At 42.4% G+C, this 17926-nt stretch overlaps 1 protein-coding gene across 1 annotated transcript in view; it reads right to left on the minus strand.

The window, feature by feature from the left end:
* Positions 1-2591: 2591 nt before the first annotated feature.
* GPBP1L1 (GC-rich promoter binding protein 1 like 1) overlaps positions 2592-17926 on the minus strand; it is a 17370-nt gene continuing 2035 nt past the window's right edge. The window contains exons 3-11 of the mRNA XM_031058703.1: positions 17908-17926; positions 17265-17548; positions 14580-14652; positions 13256-13449; positions 9237-9377; positions 5583-5741; positions 4727-4851; positions 3757-3859; positions 2592-3521 (exon numbers count right to left, since the gene is read on the minus strand). The exon at positions 17908-17926 is cut by the window's right edge and continues 75 nt beyond it. Of these exons, the coding sequence (XP_030914563.1) occupies positions 3375-3521; positions 3757-3859; positions 4727-4851; positions 5583-5741; positions 9237-9377; positions 13256-13449; positions 14580-14652; positions 17265-17548; positions 17908-17926 (1245 nt within the window). The 3' untranslated portion in view covers positions 2592-3374. The remainder of the gene's footprint in view (positions 3522-3756; positions 3860-4726; positions 4852-5582; positions 5742-9236; positions 9378-13255; positions 13450-14579; positions 14653-17264; positions 17549-17907) is intronic.

The raw sequence follows: 17926 nt of genomic DNA on the forward strand, positions 1-17926 counted from the left end.
CGCGCGGGGCCTGCCGCTGCCCCTGCAGTGGGAGCGGCTGCCGGGAGGGCTCTCCCTGCGGCACACGGCGTTCACCGGGAAGGAGGGGCTGGACCCCAGCCCTGGGGCTGCTGATGCCCGCCCTGGCATTCGGGATTCACCGTACCTCCACTGGCAGCCTCCTAGACGGGGGGTTGGCCGTGCGGAGCAGGGCCCTCTCACGGGGGGTCAGCACATCCCCCAGGGGAGCTTCCCGTGCCCGCCCTGGTCCCTGCTGTCCCAGCACAGCTGGTGGGACCCCACGAGGCACAAAGTGAGGGCATGGCTCAGCGTTGTCCGTATTTTGGGATACTCCGACCTCGCAGACACAAAAGGAAGAAAAGGGTGACGCTCCCACCCTCCCCCAATCCCCCCATAATAATATACTTTTCTGGTTTTAGCAAAATAAGCACCAAGGGCTGCCTGTGTGGTGCAGGCATGGGAAGATGGAGGCTTACCCTGCTCAGACCAAGCCGGATCCTGGGTGTGATAACCCAGTTTCCCAGCCCAGCACCTGTCCCCATCCCCATTCTATGCCAGATCCGGCTCTACACTACCGACATGTCCTGTGTTTTCCTTGCCGTGCCCTGTGCTCCCTCCACAGGCAGAGGATCCCCCCCATGGAGGCAGGAGCTGCTGGGTGCAGTGGGCCCGAGGCACAGCTTCTCCATGTGCACCCGCAGCAGCGGTCGGGATCTGAACGCCAAGCGGCAGCGGGGGCAGAGGAAGGTCCCCATGTCCAACAGCCTGGAAAGTAGAGCGGGTGGAGTCACTCGAGGGGGCCACCCTGACATGCAGAGGTGGTCCCCCGCGGGGCTGGTACCCCGGGGCAGGCTGGAAGTGTGCACAGACCTGCTGGTGGCGGTGGAAGCAGTGTTTGAAGCCACTGTTGCTATGCTGGACGCTGGGCTGGGCAGGGACGGCCCCGCCCCCAGCCCAGGACATTCCCACTGTTTACTACGGGCACTGGAAAAATGTCGCTGAGCCACCAGAGCAATCCACAGAAAACAGGATGAGGGAGGCCCCACTGCCCCGTGTCCCTCTGAGGTTACAAAGCGCTCGCTGACAGCCATGCTTACCTTGGGGCTGTTCAGGAGTGCCCCTTGCCACCTTGCAGCAGCTCCCATTTGGCAGACTTTAAGCTAAGGGGAACCTCCACACAGAGGTGAAATAGCTCCTTCTGCCCTTTCTTGCCACAGGTGTCCAGGCCCTGCTCTTTTTCCCAAAAAAGCCCCCTGCATTCCATCCTTGCACCCACCTCAGCTCTGCCTGGCAAGTCCCTACAAGCTTTTCTGCTCACCTCACTGCCAGTAGTACTAATTATTTGCTCAGGAAAAAGCTGCCATTTGATGGATGGGGACTTGTCCTGACACAGCCACTTCCAACGTTTCATCGATGTTTAAACCCAGCACAGCTCACAGGAGGGTCGGATGAAGCACAAGGAGCTCCTGGCACACACAGGGCAGGCTGGTTCCACTCCAGAGTGCTCAGCAATCAAATTCCCCCAGTCCAAGCGGATGTCAGCATGGATCTCACGTGAAGGGGTTTTTAAATTTACCCCATTTCTTGAGATCAGTGCACACAGATCTGCATAACTTGGTTTAAATGGATATAGGAAGTTAAACTTTAAAAAAATGGATAGGCTCTTCCAGACAAATGCAGTGGTTGAATATTCAGAAAGAACAAGATGGTTTGTGCAAAGTCGTACAGGAGCCCCAGCACCTCCCAAATACTCCCAGGCTGCCTCAGCCCCTGGACCCTGGTTTCCAGAGCACAGGGATGAAGAAATGCCCCACTGCCCCTCTCTGGAGTTCACTGCAGAGCCAGCAGGAGCTGGAAGCACAGGTAGCACCCGATAATGCTGAGCGTGCATTGAATCCAGATGCAAAGATTCAGGACTAAACATTATCATTTTCTTACACCTCTGTCCTCTCTGCCTGGGCAGGAATGGATTAAGAACACACAGGCACAACCTTGGGACAAACCTCCTCAGGCCAGCAAGACCAGGTTTTGTGTGACTCTGTCCAACCCCCCTGCAAACAACCCCGGAGCACTTTCCAATCCAAAACATTTGTGCACAAGCTGAACTTACACCAGACACTAAAATAGCTTAGGCCACAACTGAGTTGTTTGTAAAATTCTTTTTAATCTAATAGAAATGTTTTCATGAATTTTTAAAAAAGATTTCAATGAAAACAGCTTTGGATTCAGACATTCCCTTGCCACGTTGTGAACATAAACAGCAGCATTGCACTAGGAACAAGTGACACCGACCGGTCGAGCTTCACCATTTTGTATGAAGCGGAAAAAAAAGCAAACTGCTTTAGTAGAAGATAATTTTGAATTATTTTCTTTAAAAAAAATCCCCAAACATGGACTGTCATCTCAGCATTGTTCTCCCTCTCCCTTCTTAAAGGAAGAGTTCAGCTCCTGCAGTCTGAGCACTACAGCAATGTTTGCCAAGTGGAAAAATAGAGCGGGAGAAGAAACTGTTTATCCCCAGTGCTACTGAACCCCCAAAGTTGCAGGTCCCTTAGAGGAAAGCTTCTCTTACATAAGAAAGACAATTAGAATTGGCAAACTGATGCAAAATATTTATTCCAAGTTAGTTATTTTTGATGCAGTAGTTTTTCCCCCTCATACAGACTCAATGTGATAGTCACTTTTTAAAATCTGTAAATAATGTTATCAAAATAATCTTAATCTTTGAAATCTCACAAAAAATTTATATTTTACAATCCACCCTGAATATCAAGGCTGCAAGAAGAAGAACACAAACAATTCCTATATCCAAATATTTTACAGCTGTACCCAAAAAAAAAAAAAAAGAAAACCACAAACGCCTGGTTAAGTGATGAAGCTCCCCGAGCCGCCAAAAAAAATAAAATAAAATAAAATATTCATGTTATTAGCATTAATTTAACATAATTAGAACTTCAAAAGCCATTTTGTCATCGACAATGATTGTTTTAGCACACCGTTACCGCGCGCTGGGCAATGCGGCGGCACTGTTAGAAGCTTGTTGTTGCAGGGATCAGTCAGCCACTTGTGTCCTGCTCACACGACTGAACTTGTGCACTGCCCCACAAGGGATTTTTGTCAAAATTTGCTAGCTGCACAAACTTCTAGTAAGCATTAGGGCAAAACCAAAAGAAAAAGCTAAAGAAGCCAATTTCTCTCTTCTTTGGGATACAATTATTTCCCTTGTGCATGAAGTATCAACAACAAAAGAAAAAACTGAACAGACTGGAGACAGAATAAACTCTGTTTAGTTTATACAACCCCAAACACGTGTTGAACTATGAACTGAGTTTATTGGGTTGGTTTTATTTATTTTAATTTTATTGTGCCCAGTTTCAGGCATCGTCATCTGATGTTTCACTGCTACTTGTTTCTGTGTCTGAGTCCTCAATCTTTGTCTTAAAAGTGCTTCCCCAGTGGAACAACAGGCTGGAGCCGCGGCCCTGAAGAAATCCATTCTTCCCAAATCCGTTTCTTCTTCGCTGTAGGAATGAAAGTAAGTTTTAAAATGAGCAGAAGTGTGGAGAGTAACTGTCACCAACCCTCAGTGGTGGACATGAATGCCACATTTAATTGTGTATGCACACATGGATAATGCAGAATCATCCATTCTACTACATTCTCCCTTAAATGCTTGGTCCTTCTGAACATAAGAACAAGCCCTTGAGAAAGGAGAGGAAGAAGATCAGTCACAAGTAGCAAGAGCTGTAAACATACCTGCTCTGATTTAATCTGGAACTCTTTGAGCTCATCCTCCGTGAGGGGAAGGTAGTTTTCATCATTTTCAGGATATTCCTGCCATCCCATTTCTTTCAATAACCTGATTGTGGAGAAAATAAAAGGGGCATGGGAACTAAAGCAAGGGAACAATGGCAAAGGAAGGAACACTTTGTCCACGAAAAGCAAGGTTTCGTAGTAAATAACTCCAAATTCACCAGGGAATCTTCTCTATCACAGACCACTTCAACAATCCTTCGTGTTTACCCACCATTTTTCAATGTCTTTTACAAATATTTAACCATCAGCAGCCCTTGTACAATGGGTACATAACCAGCCTGGTGGAAGACAGGGATTTGAAATTCTAACTCAAGGACACTGGAGAAGGACATGAGGCAACCAAGCCAGTATCACAGCTCAGAATCTCCTGAACCTTACTATCTGTTTGCACCAGATGCTCACACTGCTTACTCGCTGACGTGAGATACAGCCTGAGATACCAGGTAAATATTTTCCTAACTCTTCTCCACTTTTACAGCATGTAAAGGAGCACAGGAGTATTCTAAGTGCAAACAAAATGTGGTGTGTGTCTTCAAATCATTACATTTAGGACACCTGCTTGCACATTAACCAGAACCACCCTTGGTTCATGCTGACTCCCACTGTGGGCAGATACATATCTCTAGGCAGCATTAACATATGGGGATGTGGCATTAAAGAAGCACTGGAATTTAATTACAGACCTTGGTAAAGCCTTGGCTCATCTGTCATTGGTGTCTTGTTTTACTTTCAATAAGACCCCACCCAGTCCAGTACTAGTCACAAAGCCCACACACTTCCTTCCCCATAGAAACACAGCTACTGCTGCATCCCAAAAATAGAGTTTTCTTCAAAATTGTTTCCTTCTCCCCACACAGCCCAAGGATTCACCCTCCTTTACTCCAGACACTTTATTCTGCCATTTACTCACCTGTGTTCTGCTTCCAATGAATGGGAGAGGTTTTCCCCCTCCTCCGGCAAAGGGAGAGAAAGGCCATTCTGATGGCAGTTCTCTTCCCAGTTTTCCTTTGGTTCTGGTGTGCTGTTGCTCTCCATCTAAAGAAAAATAAAACCATCAAAGTGTGCTTGCACAGACCATGCACAGTTCCAAGTTTAAGCTTCTGCCTTTGAAAGTCCAGCCAAGCCTTTCACCTTGAGCCAATGTTTTTCACAGAAGCTGCAGCAACATGTACCTGGCTGTGACAGGACAACACAGGACGAAGGACATTTGGTGGCCTGTGCTGCTGTGCCAAGGGAGTGAGTGTTGGCATTGCAAAGCCATCAGCAGCAGCTCAGAGTGACAGCAATAAAAATGAGAATTAAATGCTCCTAAGGACACACATTACATACACATTAAGGCACAGATTTATACATTTGGGGGTCTGGTCTGAGCCTCTGAAACTTGAGCCACATTCCTGCACCTTTCACAAGACAAAATTCTGCTTTTCTCTGAATGCAGTTTGACAGGGAATGTGGAAAGCAACTTGAGATGTTAAAATACGATACTGTTCTTCTCCTTAGAGAATCCTTGCAAAAAATCTAGATTACCTTCAATGTCTGTGACCTTCCCTTCCACCTCATTTATTACTTATCCACTTGCATTTCACTGTGCTACACATCTCTCTCCATCACTGCTGTGCACTATTTCCACTGGCACATGTGCCAGAGCAGTGGGAGTCATTCCCTTCCTTTTCCAGAGCCTGAATTACATACACTGCTCAGGGCTTTTTCAGCCCCAACTCCTTCAACAGTAATGATTGTATACACAGCAAGGACAGTGATCTTACATCATCCAGCTTGTCACATTCCCTGTTTTCTGTTATCTCCCCATTTCTATCATCCTTCAGTGCCTTCAGGAATTCGCTCTTTTTGTCAGTGGTCCGGCGCATCAGCTTCGTCAGGCGTGAGGAGCAGATCTCGATGGGAGGGGTGGTGCTGGAAGGACTCTGCACAGGGAGGGAGAACACAGACATCAAACTGCACTGCTGCAAACCTGAGGCCTCTTCAGTGGCTGTGCTTACACCTTTCCAACACTCATCAGTTCCTTGGGTGGCTCTTAACCCCTCAAAAAACCCCAACCTAATGTCAAATTCCCATCAAAATACTAATGGGTGTTGCACATTCACTTCTCCCATCTATTATTATCAACTCAATTTCTTTTCTTCCTCTAGGACTCAAATCACATGGCCATGAATATGTTTATTTTGTTCCTTTGTAATGTAACTGTCTCGAGCAAGCTGGTGCCTACAACAGACTATTAGGGCAAAAAACTTCATGCAGGATTCCCGCCCTACAAAAATTAGCAAATGAAGCAGATCAGACTCGGTTCATATTTGTGTTTTAAGTCATCCTGACAGACTCTACCCTGAAATTAAGCTGTGGGGAGGTAATCTCCTTTCAGGGAGTGGTCACATCCTTAACTAACCACAACCGGGTGCAGAACAGGCAGCCACAGCCTTGGAATCCTCCCCTGGAGAGAATGCTGCCAGCTGCTGCCTCTGTACACTCAGCCCAGATGGTTCAGTGTGGAGCCAGACATGGACAGCCCTGGAGCCTGTGGGAAACCTGCTCAGCTCAGTGCAGGAACACAAGGAAACCTCCTGGGCTCTTCCACAATGTTTAAGCTTTCTTAATAATCTGGAGACTGTGAGCCAGGCCCACTGGCAGTATCTGGCCATGATCCTGCAATAGGAGCACTGCTAACCAAGGTGAGCTTTCAATTTTATCTGTTCCATGTTTTGACTGGGTACACAAAAGGAATCTAAGAATGTGTTATGGGAAAGTTCCCAGTATCTTAACCTCCTGCTGGAGTTCATGCCTGGCTACTCTAAAACAATGAGGAATTTAATCATTATTATGGATAACTGACACCGGAATCTTGCACGCAAAACTACTTTTTCTTCATGTACATGCTTTCATTTTTAAAAAATCAAGGTTAAACCAGTAAAATTTCCTGAAGTTTGTAGTGTTTTTCTCCCTATACACTTTTTTTAAGCTGCGGGGGAAGGTTGCAAATTCAGGCTCTTCAAAATCAATCTCCTTTGCCAAAAATTTTTATCACACTCACTGCTCTGAGCAAAGATCAAGGGAACTAGACCAAAAACAAGGCAGCAACTGCTGCTTATATTTCGAATGGCTGTTGCATGTGAAACACTGGTGTGAAATAATGCCTGCAAGGAAGTAAGTGCAGCCTGGAAGTAATTTCTCAGGCAGACCTTCCAGATTTTGTCTAATTCAACACAGTAAGAAACAAATCAGTAGTTGTAACAGACCTAATGAGTGACTGCAACTATCAGGATAAAAAGCCAACACAAGAGTGAAATTAAGCTCTCAAGGTAACTATTAGTTTGACTGCAGTGACAGAAGGTAACAATGAACAAAGGAGACTAAAATTAGATGTCTTCTGGTAATCTGAAACACTCAACTTGAACTCTTTGCTAGTGGCTGTTCTAATCTCTAATAAACTACTGAGGTACTAAAACTTAATTTCTACACATCAGAGGAAGACAGTTACAGCTTAAGTTTAGAAACAACAGATTTCTGAAAGGGAATTAATTTCACCTCAGTTCTGGTTTTATGCATAACTTTCTGTAGAAGAGTTATGTTTTACAAAATATTGTTCTTTAGCACTAAAATAGTAAACTGGCATCTCTTCTAAAGTAAGCTTAGCCCTTTGACTGAAACATAAGGTATCTCAGTCTTTTGGGGGTGCCTTTTTTTTTTGGGTGTTTGGGTTTTTATGAAGGAGAGCACTACCCATCACCTCAGATTTGTTCTGATGTCTATGTAACACAGATGGGTACTCTTCCAGAAAAGTAATCCTGAATTCATTTTAAGAACTCAGGCTGTATTGTAAGCTTGGCTGTCTTAGACTGGCTTGTGGGGACAGGGCCAGTGTTACTTGGCACCCTTTTAGTTTTCAACACACTGTGGTCTCTTATGAATAAAGGTGCTATTTTTACCACCTCTGAAGGAGGTGCATTAGCTCCCTTTCAGAAACAAAAAGCCAGAGACTGTGTGTAGTAGTCCTGGACAACCAGGATTGCAGTACTATCTGCTGGCCACAGACCTGTGTTTTCATAGTCTAAATCTCCAACAGATTAAAAGAAAAATGTATTACAAGTGTCCAGCTCAGTTGGAAGTAATTTTTAAGCCCTTTATGTTTAGCTCTCAGGTTGGTACCCAAGATCTTCACTGAGTGGAGTTTCACAGAAGACCCTCTTGGGGGCAGGTGAAGGAAACACTTGCATTACTCCTGTATGATACAAAGTGAACGCTTCTCTCCTGTCTGCTGAGGTGAAAGCCTGTTGAAGTTTACATATTTACACTGTCCATACTGTGCTGTGCATTACACAAAAGGTAAGCTGTTGGCAGCACAAAGAACTTGGTCTAAAGAGAGAGAAAAGCAAAGTAAGGGAAAGAAACAGAGTGTAAGATCTATCTGTCAAAGTGACAGGTGCCTGTGCATTAACTGTTGCCTTTAATGACTGCTTCTCCACTCAGCTCTGGCTAAGGCTGAAAAGTGCAGGTTGCTGCAAAGTAAAGTCTGCAAAGTAGATAATCATAAAGATGACAAGGCCTTATTTTAGAAGTAATGCCTATAACAGAACAGCACAAGTAGAAAAATCCCCCAATTCTACAGTTAAAACAAGCTAATTTCAGATGTTGTGAATCATCATTTACAGAATCACAAAATCATTAAGGTTGGAAAAGACTTCCAAGATCATCAAGTAAAACCTGTAAAGAGCAGCTGCATTGGCCAGGAATTTATCACAGTCTATTTTCATTCTTTTTTTTCTTGCGCTCTGTCACAGTTCTTGCTGAAATATTAAGAGATTTGTATTTCAAGATTCTCTCTATACTTCAGACCAAAACTAGGAGCAAGTCAGTTTCCATCTCAGCAGATTACCTCCTTCCAATGTCAAAACCAAAAAGAGATACTGTAGATGAAAAGTCATATGTACACATGTTAAACTCCTTCAGCCCCCTCAGATCTGAGTGCTTGGGCTGTTGTTCCAGAGAAAGGAAATTAGGCAGATCACCTTCCTTCCCCTTCCTTTCCTATACTGAAAAACATCATGGGAATCAATTTGCCTACCTATTCACATCAGTGCTTGGTATCTGCACTCCCATAACACCAAGCTGACACGTCTTGTTACATAACACCACTTAAAGCATTAGTACATTTTTTTTTACTGGAAGGAAATTCTAATACAGTTGAACAAACATCAATGGCTTTACAGACAGATAAACCCTATTTTTATTTCTTTTAGTGTATCACTGATGTGGCAGAATGTGCTAAGAATGTACAAGTGAGTCATCCCTCAAGGGTGCAAAGGTACGTACCACATGCAGAGAGGGCTTTATCACAAACTAGAGTTTATGCTCTAGTAGGTGATAGGTACAAAAGCTCCCAGCCTATCCCCAAACCCAACCCTTACCTCTTTGGGAGAGGTGAGGACTGAGCCGCTTGCCAGTACCGCTGGTTTGGTTACAGACACTGGACTGGTAAAGGCAGAGTCACGGGTGGAGGACAGCGAGCCTGGTTTATGTTCACTTCTGTTGGCTTTCCATGGGCTTGGCTGTATTGAAGAGAACACAAAACATAGGGCAGTAAATGGTAAGGCATGAGAAGGGGCTGCTTGCAAGTATTGAAATAAATAAGCAACATTGTGGTGGCTGTTGTACGGATTTCCTTTTCTTCCTCCCTCTTCAACAACAATCTCAACAGGTTTATTTCAACACCCGTTGTTTCTCCCCTGGCATCTTCTGTTTTCCCCAAATCACACACAATTCTGGTTCATGGGCACCACCCTTCAGTAAAACACCATTAAGAGCTCACAGAGAAAATCCTGCATTGTCCTTCATTAATTGGAATCACCACTGTGTAATGCAATTCACCTTACAGCTACTCACAGATGGGAAATACAAAAAAATCCCAATTAAAATGACATTTCTTAGGGGAACACTGCACACCACAAAGAAAAGCTTTCAATCACTTGATAGGAAGTTTCCCTGTGTGAAAGAGAAGATAATCATGCAATAGTTTTGTTTAGAGTGAGAATGAAAATTATTTATTTCCTAGGGCCCTGAAAGTGTCCATCATTGCACCAATTTAGCAACAACAACAAGAAAAAGAAGCAAAAGCAGCCAATTTATTACAGTGCAGGATCACTTGCTGTTTTGCCCTGGACACTCTCTGCAGTATCCCTTTGAATATACTGGTCATTTGGCTGAAGAGCAAAGACTTCAAGATAAGTTTTTGTTACTTGGAATGTTGTTCTTGAAGCTCTCTTATCAGTCAGGGACAAACACTGTGAAGTGAGAGTCTCTACAAAAACAATCCTAAGAAGAAACTGGTACCAAGTGGCACTGGCAAGACTGTCAGAACACTACAGCATACAGGTTCCTTTGACCCACTGGACTTCTGAAGCCAGCTTCAAGTCACTCATAAAATAATTCATGCACAAATGGGATTCAGCTAAATCTGAGATGCAACAGATCTTGCAATCTGCCAGCAATGAGAGCAGAGGCACTATTTCAGTATGTTGCCACTGTCTACTGCGTTCTATGAATTTTTAAAAAGAATACATTGCATGGGGAGGCCATCAGCTTTACTCCTTCACTCTAACTTAAAAATGAGCATCCCACACTATCAAATAGATTCTATGGCACTCACAGCACACATTAAAAACATCCCCTTCAAACCTCAGAAATATCCTGATCTGCACAATATTTATTGCCTGTACTAAAATTAGGGCTCAGTATGACTCCGACAAGAAGTTTCTCTCCACAGCTCCAGGGCTGCACTTTTCCATTCCCACTCTCAGCTGCCCAGTGCTGTTCTCCAGGCTTCCACAAAGGGGCAGCTCACAGCTCAGACAGATCCAAAGACAGACCCCTCTTGTTTTCCCTGCATGGCTGAGTGTGACCTTCATGGATTGCCTGACTGTGAGCTATTGGCCATCTCGATTAGCCAGAAAGAAGACACTTGTTTCACGACCATCAGTTCTCTTCCTTTCTGAACTACTTGGTACAACTTAACAAAATCATTTTTCATTCAGTTTTCCTGTGACAGCTTTCCAATACTGCTGACTTTATGGAAAGCTATGTTTTGACTCCTCTACTACTTTCTGCACAGCAGTTCCTGGATAACTTTCTAGAAGTCTTCAGGCTAATGCGTCCTACCACAGCTGCTTTAAGGCTGTGATTTTAAAAAGGCATCAATGCACACAGCTTTTCTGGCTAGTGATATGCTGATACCCCACCTCTGTGTTTTGCTAATGGTCACCATTCATTAACAAAAGCACTGTGATGACATCAGATAATTCTTCCCACTGCAATCCCCACCACCGAGGAATATCACACTGCCCCAGTAATCACTGCACCACATCAGTGTGTAAACACTTAGAAATTAGCAGCTAAATCACTAAATATATATTTACAGCCTGCTTAATGTGACTGATCTAAAAAATGAATACTTTTTCCACTAGCCAAAGAACATTTCCTTTTTTTATCAATACTGCAATATTTCACGTATAAATCCAGGTGTAATTCAGGCCTACCAGATTCAGTGAAGTAAAAACTTAACTAAAAGGAACTTAGGCAGGTACCACTACATATTGCCATAATCTCTGATTTAAATACAGATAAACAATCTGGAATGCAAATGAACTATGTCACATGTAAAGCAAGCTAAAAAAAAAAGCCCTAGCACTATATTTTGATGGATGCTGAACCTTCAGATCACAGTCAGTTTTATTCCAACTGTGTGCACTGAATAATGTATTCTTTTTATCTGAAGAATCAAAACCTACATAGTCTAATTTCAGAACATGGTTAGCAAAAGCTTGGAGAGCAGCTCTCCTTGACTGAATTAATGAAAAACCTCTGTCCATGGGCTTCAGAATGCAACAGTAATTGCACAGCAAGCTGCAAGGAGCAACTTGCTGTGCAATTACTGTTGCACTTGTTGCAGCTTCTCCTAAAGCTGCTACATTAGCTGAGCAGATTTTTATGCCCAAATTCTACATTGTAATGCAATGGGTATAGCATGACCAGCAGTAACAGCACACATTCCCATAACTTTCAGAAGTGTATTTTCATTTCTCAATCTCTACATTGGTACAACATTAACTTTCTGACCTCAGAAATTATCTTTGCATACGACAGCCAGTAACACAGACAAGCTGTATGCACTGTGGTTCACTACAATTCTGTTTACTTTGAAGCCAGAGACAATCTAACAAGTCTGGTCAGAAACTGTATCTCTGGCCTTTTGTTTCAAAGAACACACAAAACATCTAGACTAAACTCAGGTCAGGCTGTATCTACACATGTATCAATCAAGCTGTAAAAGCAAAAATAAAAGCCACAGGAGGATCCCTACTCATTAGAAGCTGCATTTTGTTTACCTATTCTAAACAACAACATACATGGACTGAAAACTTTGTGGAATGAAAAACTCCTTATAAAAACCCTTTCTAATGGGTCAATTTACCCATCTCACCATGAAGTAGATCAGCTGTGAAATTAAATGTTTAGACAAGATTATTTGATAATAATTTTAACCACTACAATTTTTTCTGTAGCTGGCAGAATTTAACCTGAATTACCAAAAATTTACAAAAGGGAAAGAAGCTCTAAACTTGCTTTCTTACAAAAAGAAGCTGTGAGCCTCTTATTTTGCTTTTATCTTTCCAGTGTGTCAAGAATTTTCTACTGTAATCATAGGGAAGATTTTGCTAGAATGTCGCAGCCAGCATTAGTAATTAATACATTCTAGAACTCAAAGTATTTGGACATCTCTTTAAAGAATAACCCAGATAACATTTTTTTTAGCTTTTAAAATACTTTCACTATTAATTCTTCAAATTTTCTAACGCATCTATACATGTTGTTTCTCCGGAAAAATGGGCAAGACTAAGCCCAGAACTAAGAAAAAAAATTACTTGTTTTTTTTTTAGCACAACTGTATTTCCTTCAGCAGAAGAACTATAGCACAAACTCCATGGCTTTTCCAGATTGTTTTCAAGGCTCAACTAAATTACACCTGAATTGCAGGATGTTACAATCTAATCTGACCTTAGCCTCTATTGTTCTGGACACATCAAAGTATTGTAACCCAATGAAGATTTTTCAAGGTAGTCATGTGAACAGTTCAAGCACATAGCAGCACACATTCCACCTCTCCAGCAGTGCTCATTTTGTCTTATTAAGATAAGGATTTGTCTCATGCATGAGGACACACCCATTCAAACAGACAGCAGTGCAGTCAGAGGTTAGCTCTCCCTGTGGACAAACCCAAAAGGCATTTTAACAGAGAACAACTTGAGTAGCAAATAGGTCTCTACTGTAAAAGCCATTGCCCAGAAACTACTGGATTCCAACTCCTGCTACTTGTTGGGGGGGTTCATTCCTTTGATCTGCAGTTCACTAATTTGGTTGGAACTCCCTGTACCTTGGAAGGAGGAGCTGCAGGTTTAGGAACCAGATTTTTGTAGACACTTGGGACAATGGTGGTGGCTTTGTTGCCATTTGCCAGGTGAGAAACTGGTGATGTAAATGCAGCTGAGAAGGCGGCGGAAGGATCCTCTTTTGAAACCTTTTTGATGACCAGCATCTTGGTAGGTTGCTTGGCACTAGGGGGGTTTTCTGTAAAAAGAGAACAAGAGATTCTGAAATACAAATATCCAGTTTCAGAACAGCTTCAGTACACTGGTCCAGTTCCTTCCTCCCATCATAGACACTGCACATCTGATTCTGAGACCATCAGCTGCTCTTTCCTTTCAGCTCTGAAAGAAGATACTGGATGTGGTATTTAAACACAATTTTTTCTAATTTAAACACAACAGGTCCCTTGATGCTGAAAGGAAAAACCTTCAGCGACATCAGTTAACAGCCTTGCACCATTCTACAGAAATCAGAACAGGTATGAGCATTTTTTTGAGCAACCATGGATCAGCTTTATTAATTCACTAACACAGCAAAAATATTTACATAACCTATACCTCAAAAGACACACTGCTTTTACAAACAAGCACTTTTAATGCTTCTTAGGCCAAATAAACACATTTCCAGGAGCACAACAATTAAAAAATACTAATAGTATAAACAGATAAAAGCCCTATAAATGCTGTCATTAAGTTTCGAGCAGAACAACAGCTACCTGACAAACATGCAAAAAGAATACAACCCAACAGTATTGCAAGAAGTGTTTTTGAGTTTGTTTTGCATTTGTACTATTTACAGTATCTGACCCAACCAGTTATTAACAAATCTGTGTTTAACTGCTAGAACTGGTACCTTGTTTCAGTTTTTTTTAAAGGCATAGATTCACAGAGTACATCAGGATCAAAAGCAAGGCTGTTCTGAGTTTAAAAAAATCAACTAAACTCAAAGCACAGAACTATGACAGCTTTGCTGTATTTCCACTATGAAGATCCCAAGTCAGGAACTAATGTCTAGTTCACTCCAATCTGCTCTGCCCTTCAAGTGATGTCTGTGTGAAACGGTAACTGCAGCACGACAGGAAGCAAACACAGAACAGTGACATTACTGCCACTGGCTGTTTTTTTATGACAAGACAAGCACAGTTTCAAATAGACAAAAAGGTCAAGAGATTAGGGAATATTGTGGGAGGAAAACAGCGAAGGACGGAAAGCAGCAAACTGTCTGCTTCACTCAAATCTTTAGAATATTTTTGAGTGAAAAACTCAGCATTTAAACACTGGTTACAACTTTCTGCTCCATCATCAGCATTGTGTACAGTGACCTTTACCTACCCCATACTCCAGAAGGTGTCCCTAAAGGTTTGTTCTGGTTGTTCTGTCTTCCAGCTTCTGGATTCAAAGATGGCTGTAAAAAGACAATGTAAATGAATATATTGTTATATCACATATAACCAAAAAAAAAAAAAAATCAGTATTAACATTTTGCTTCCAGGAACCCAGAGGATGGGTAGATTCCTCTGAACAGCAGCTGAAGTGGAAGAGAGTGCTTTGCCACAAGTCATCAGAAAATCAAGTTTGCCTTCTCCTTGCTTTCTGCTGTATTTCCAATGGAACTACCAGAGGGTTCAGGATAACTCCTCTAGTCTTCCACTACAATTAAGTAGATTCTATCAACCAGTACATGCATAAAAAAATTAGATCAGCAGCTCAAAAAAGAAAATAGAATCCACATCATTAGTAAATGAATCTATCCTTCTTTCATAAGTATTTTAATACAATTATGCATGAGCCAATTAAAAAAACCCCAAAGCAGTACTAGATTTATAATGTAAAGGAATATATTTACTAACAAAAAAAAAGGAGGTACATTTAAATTTGTATCAAACCTCAGAATTCACTTTTTAGGACAAGAGTGCATGCAGACTCAGTGGTCTCTGCACACTTACATGAGATTCAGTTTCAGAATTCAACTTGGTGGAACAACTTATAGACATGTCCAAGCTCAAAGCAGAGTGAAGAAAATCTAAGCACTCAATGACAAGTGTTCTTGATTAGCTATTCCTCTTCCCCTGTCCCAAATAACCTCAGTTCAAAATACAGCCATCTTTTTCCTCTTTTTAATGAATTCCTCACATGTCAGTTACTATGGTGACAGCACAACTCTGTAATAGTGAGTATCTGAAATAGTAGGTATTTCTGTTCTATAAGAGTAAGGAAAAAATGTCACACCATAGCATAAATTCCTCAGTCTCCAGAAACTCCTCTGTTTAAGTGTTTCAATTTTTAGCTACAGGTCAGTTCTATAGCAGGGGTGCTCACACTTGGACAAAGAGCCTGCTTTGCAGACCTCTCAGGAAAAGTGTTGTCAGCCATGCAGGCCCAACAGCTACACACTTAACCACAGCATACATCAGTTTCACCCTATGGCAGAGACAGTACAGGAGTTACTAAACAAAGCTTGCTACTAGCCAGAGTGTGGTATTATCATAAAAATGAGGGAAGTAATTAGAGAAGAAAGAGCCATGTAGCTGGGGAAGGCACTCATCAAGGCACTGAAGAGGAGAATGAAGTAAGTGGAAGAAAGATTTAGACCAAGATAGACAACAAGAGATTGCACAGTTGCAATCATTGCAATATTTCTAGATTTCAACAGACTTCTGACAGTCAAAAAAACCAGGCTTATAGAAAGCCTGAATTACAATATTCTTGAGAAATCAGCTAGTAGAAATCCACACACAAGCTTTATTCCCACTCTCCAGCTGCTAACCACTCTGTGATGTAGGCTCTTGCTCCAAGCAGCAGCAGCTGAACCAGAGCATGCAATCACTTCCCAGGCCCTTCACTGAAAAAAAACCCAGCAGCTTAAATCAAACTACCTCCTGTGGCAATTTAAGTGTAGGCTCTGGATTTTGGCCTGAAGCAGCTGTGGGTATTCAAGTATTTCACTCTGACTCGTAAATTCCTGAGCAGAAGCCATCAAACTGCCACAACAATTTTAGCTGTGAACAGCCTTCCAGAGACAAATGCTGAATAACACAGCAAAAACCTCATCATGATGATACACACAAGTGTGCACAGTATCACCAGAACCTCTCATGACAGGAGGCAGCAAAGGCTTTAGCACTGAAGATGAAGACAGAGGAACTGCATTAGGGGAAGGGACAGAGCTACCAGAACCTTACAGAGGATATTCTCATTACACTGGTCAAGAAGAGCCTAGAGACAGCAAGAAATAGATGCAGAAAGAAAAACACATGGTCTGATGATATAACACTCTTCAGGGGTCAGGAGAAATAGAATTAAATTGAAAAGAGAAAGCAGAAAAGGTGCACATCTCTCAAAGCATTAACATTGACAAAGGCACATGGTAAGGATGAAAGCTGTAATTCAAGAACTGTTTGATAAAGTTTGAAAAACTGAAGATATTTGGAGATGACCAACTCAGGCTCAAGAAACCCTGATCCACAGATTAACAGAGAGAGAGGAAAACATCTCTGATAATACTGTTCCAGAAGATTCAAGGCAGATGGTGGCTAAAGTCTGAGCATGTCATGAACAAGCTTGGGAAGGTTATCACAAACACCAACACATATCAGAGTGACGGAGACAGGAAGACTGAAGCAGGCAGACTAAAGATAAACTGAACAGATGTATTTCTAGGAGCAAAAAAAAGGCTTTGTAAGCAAAGCCACAAAGTCAATACAACTACTCTTTCTCTGTCACCTTATGGGTTTCACTGAGGACCTGGTTTGAATGTTACAATGCCTTCAGTTCACAATAACCATTTGGCAAAACATATGAGCCAAACTCCATAATCCAACAGGTCTTCAAGTCCTGAGGGCTCTGGGTACCAATCAGTATCCTATCAGCGCCGGAATAATTTTGTTAAATTTGTTGTGTCTCAAACATGGAATGGAATGTAATTCTAGATCCTCACCAAGTATCAATGCTAATGCAAACGAGATCTGAAAAGCCATTTTCACACCTTCCACTTCTAGTGAGAAGCTACACACTTACAAAGTCTTCCTCCTCGAACTGCAAATGCTCTTTATCTTCCTTCTTCTCTTCCCTGGATTCAACAGGCAGCTTTTCTTGAAAGGCGGAACTTTTCCGAGAATGGAAGTTGCCATTCCAGTGGCGATGAACTCCAGTTCCTCCTCCTCCACGCTGGTTCACACCATCATGGCCCCGTGAGGGACCATGCCAGCCAGGCTGACTGCCAGAAAGCCCAACATGAGCTCCTTTAGAAACACCAGAATCTACAGAATCATGGCGGAGAAGGGACGGCTGATGCCAGCAGTCTAAACAAAAGGAGACAAGGATGCAAATTAAAAAATCAACACAGTATGCAGAATACTGGAAATATCAGGTTGTTTTTCTTGTTGTTCAGCCAGTGCTCACTAAGGAACTGATGAGCTGAACTTATTAAGTACTGTGTGATTATATCAGAAAACAAATCAAGCTACACAATGCACATACAGCTACTATGAAAATCTCTTCAGGCCTGAGCACATTGCAGAGGAGAAGAGAATAGCACAACTTGCTCATAGGATGCTTTAAAAAGGTACAGTCTGGGAAAATGTTTCTAGTCTGCTGAATTCCTCATTCTGTAGAATATTTCTGTTTGCTCTCAGGCTGCATTCTGATCCTTCCTACTTACCTCCCGCAGTTCGGAGGGG

This window comes from Geospiza fortis, unplaced genomic scaffold, assembly GCF_000277835.1.
Source record: "Geospiza fortis unplaced genomic scaffold, GeoFor_1.0 scaffold333, whole genome shotgun sequence".
Taxonomy (NCBI): domain Eukaryota; kingdom Metazoa; phylum Chordata; class Aves; order Passeriformes; family Thraupidae; genus Geospiza; species Geospiza fortis.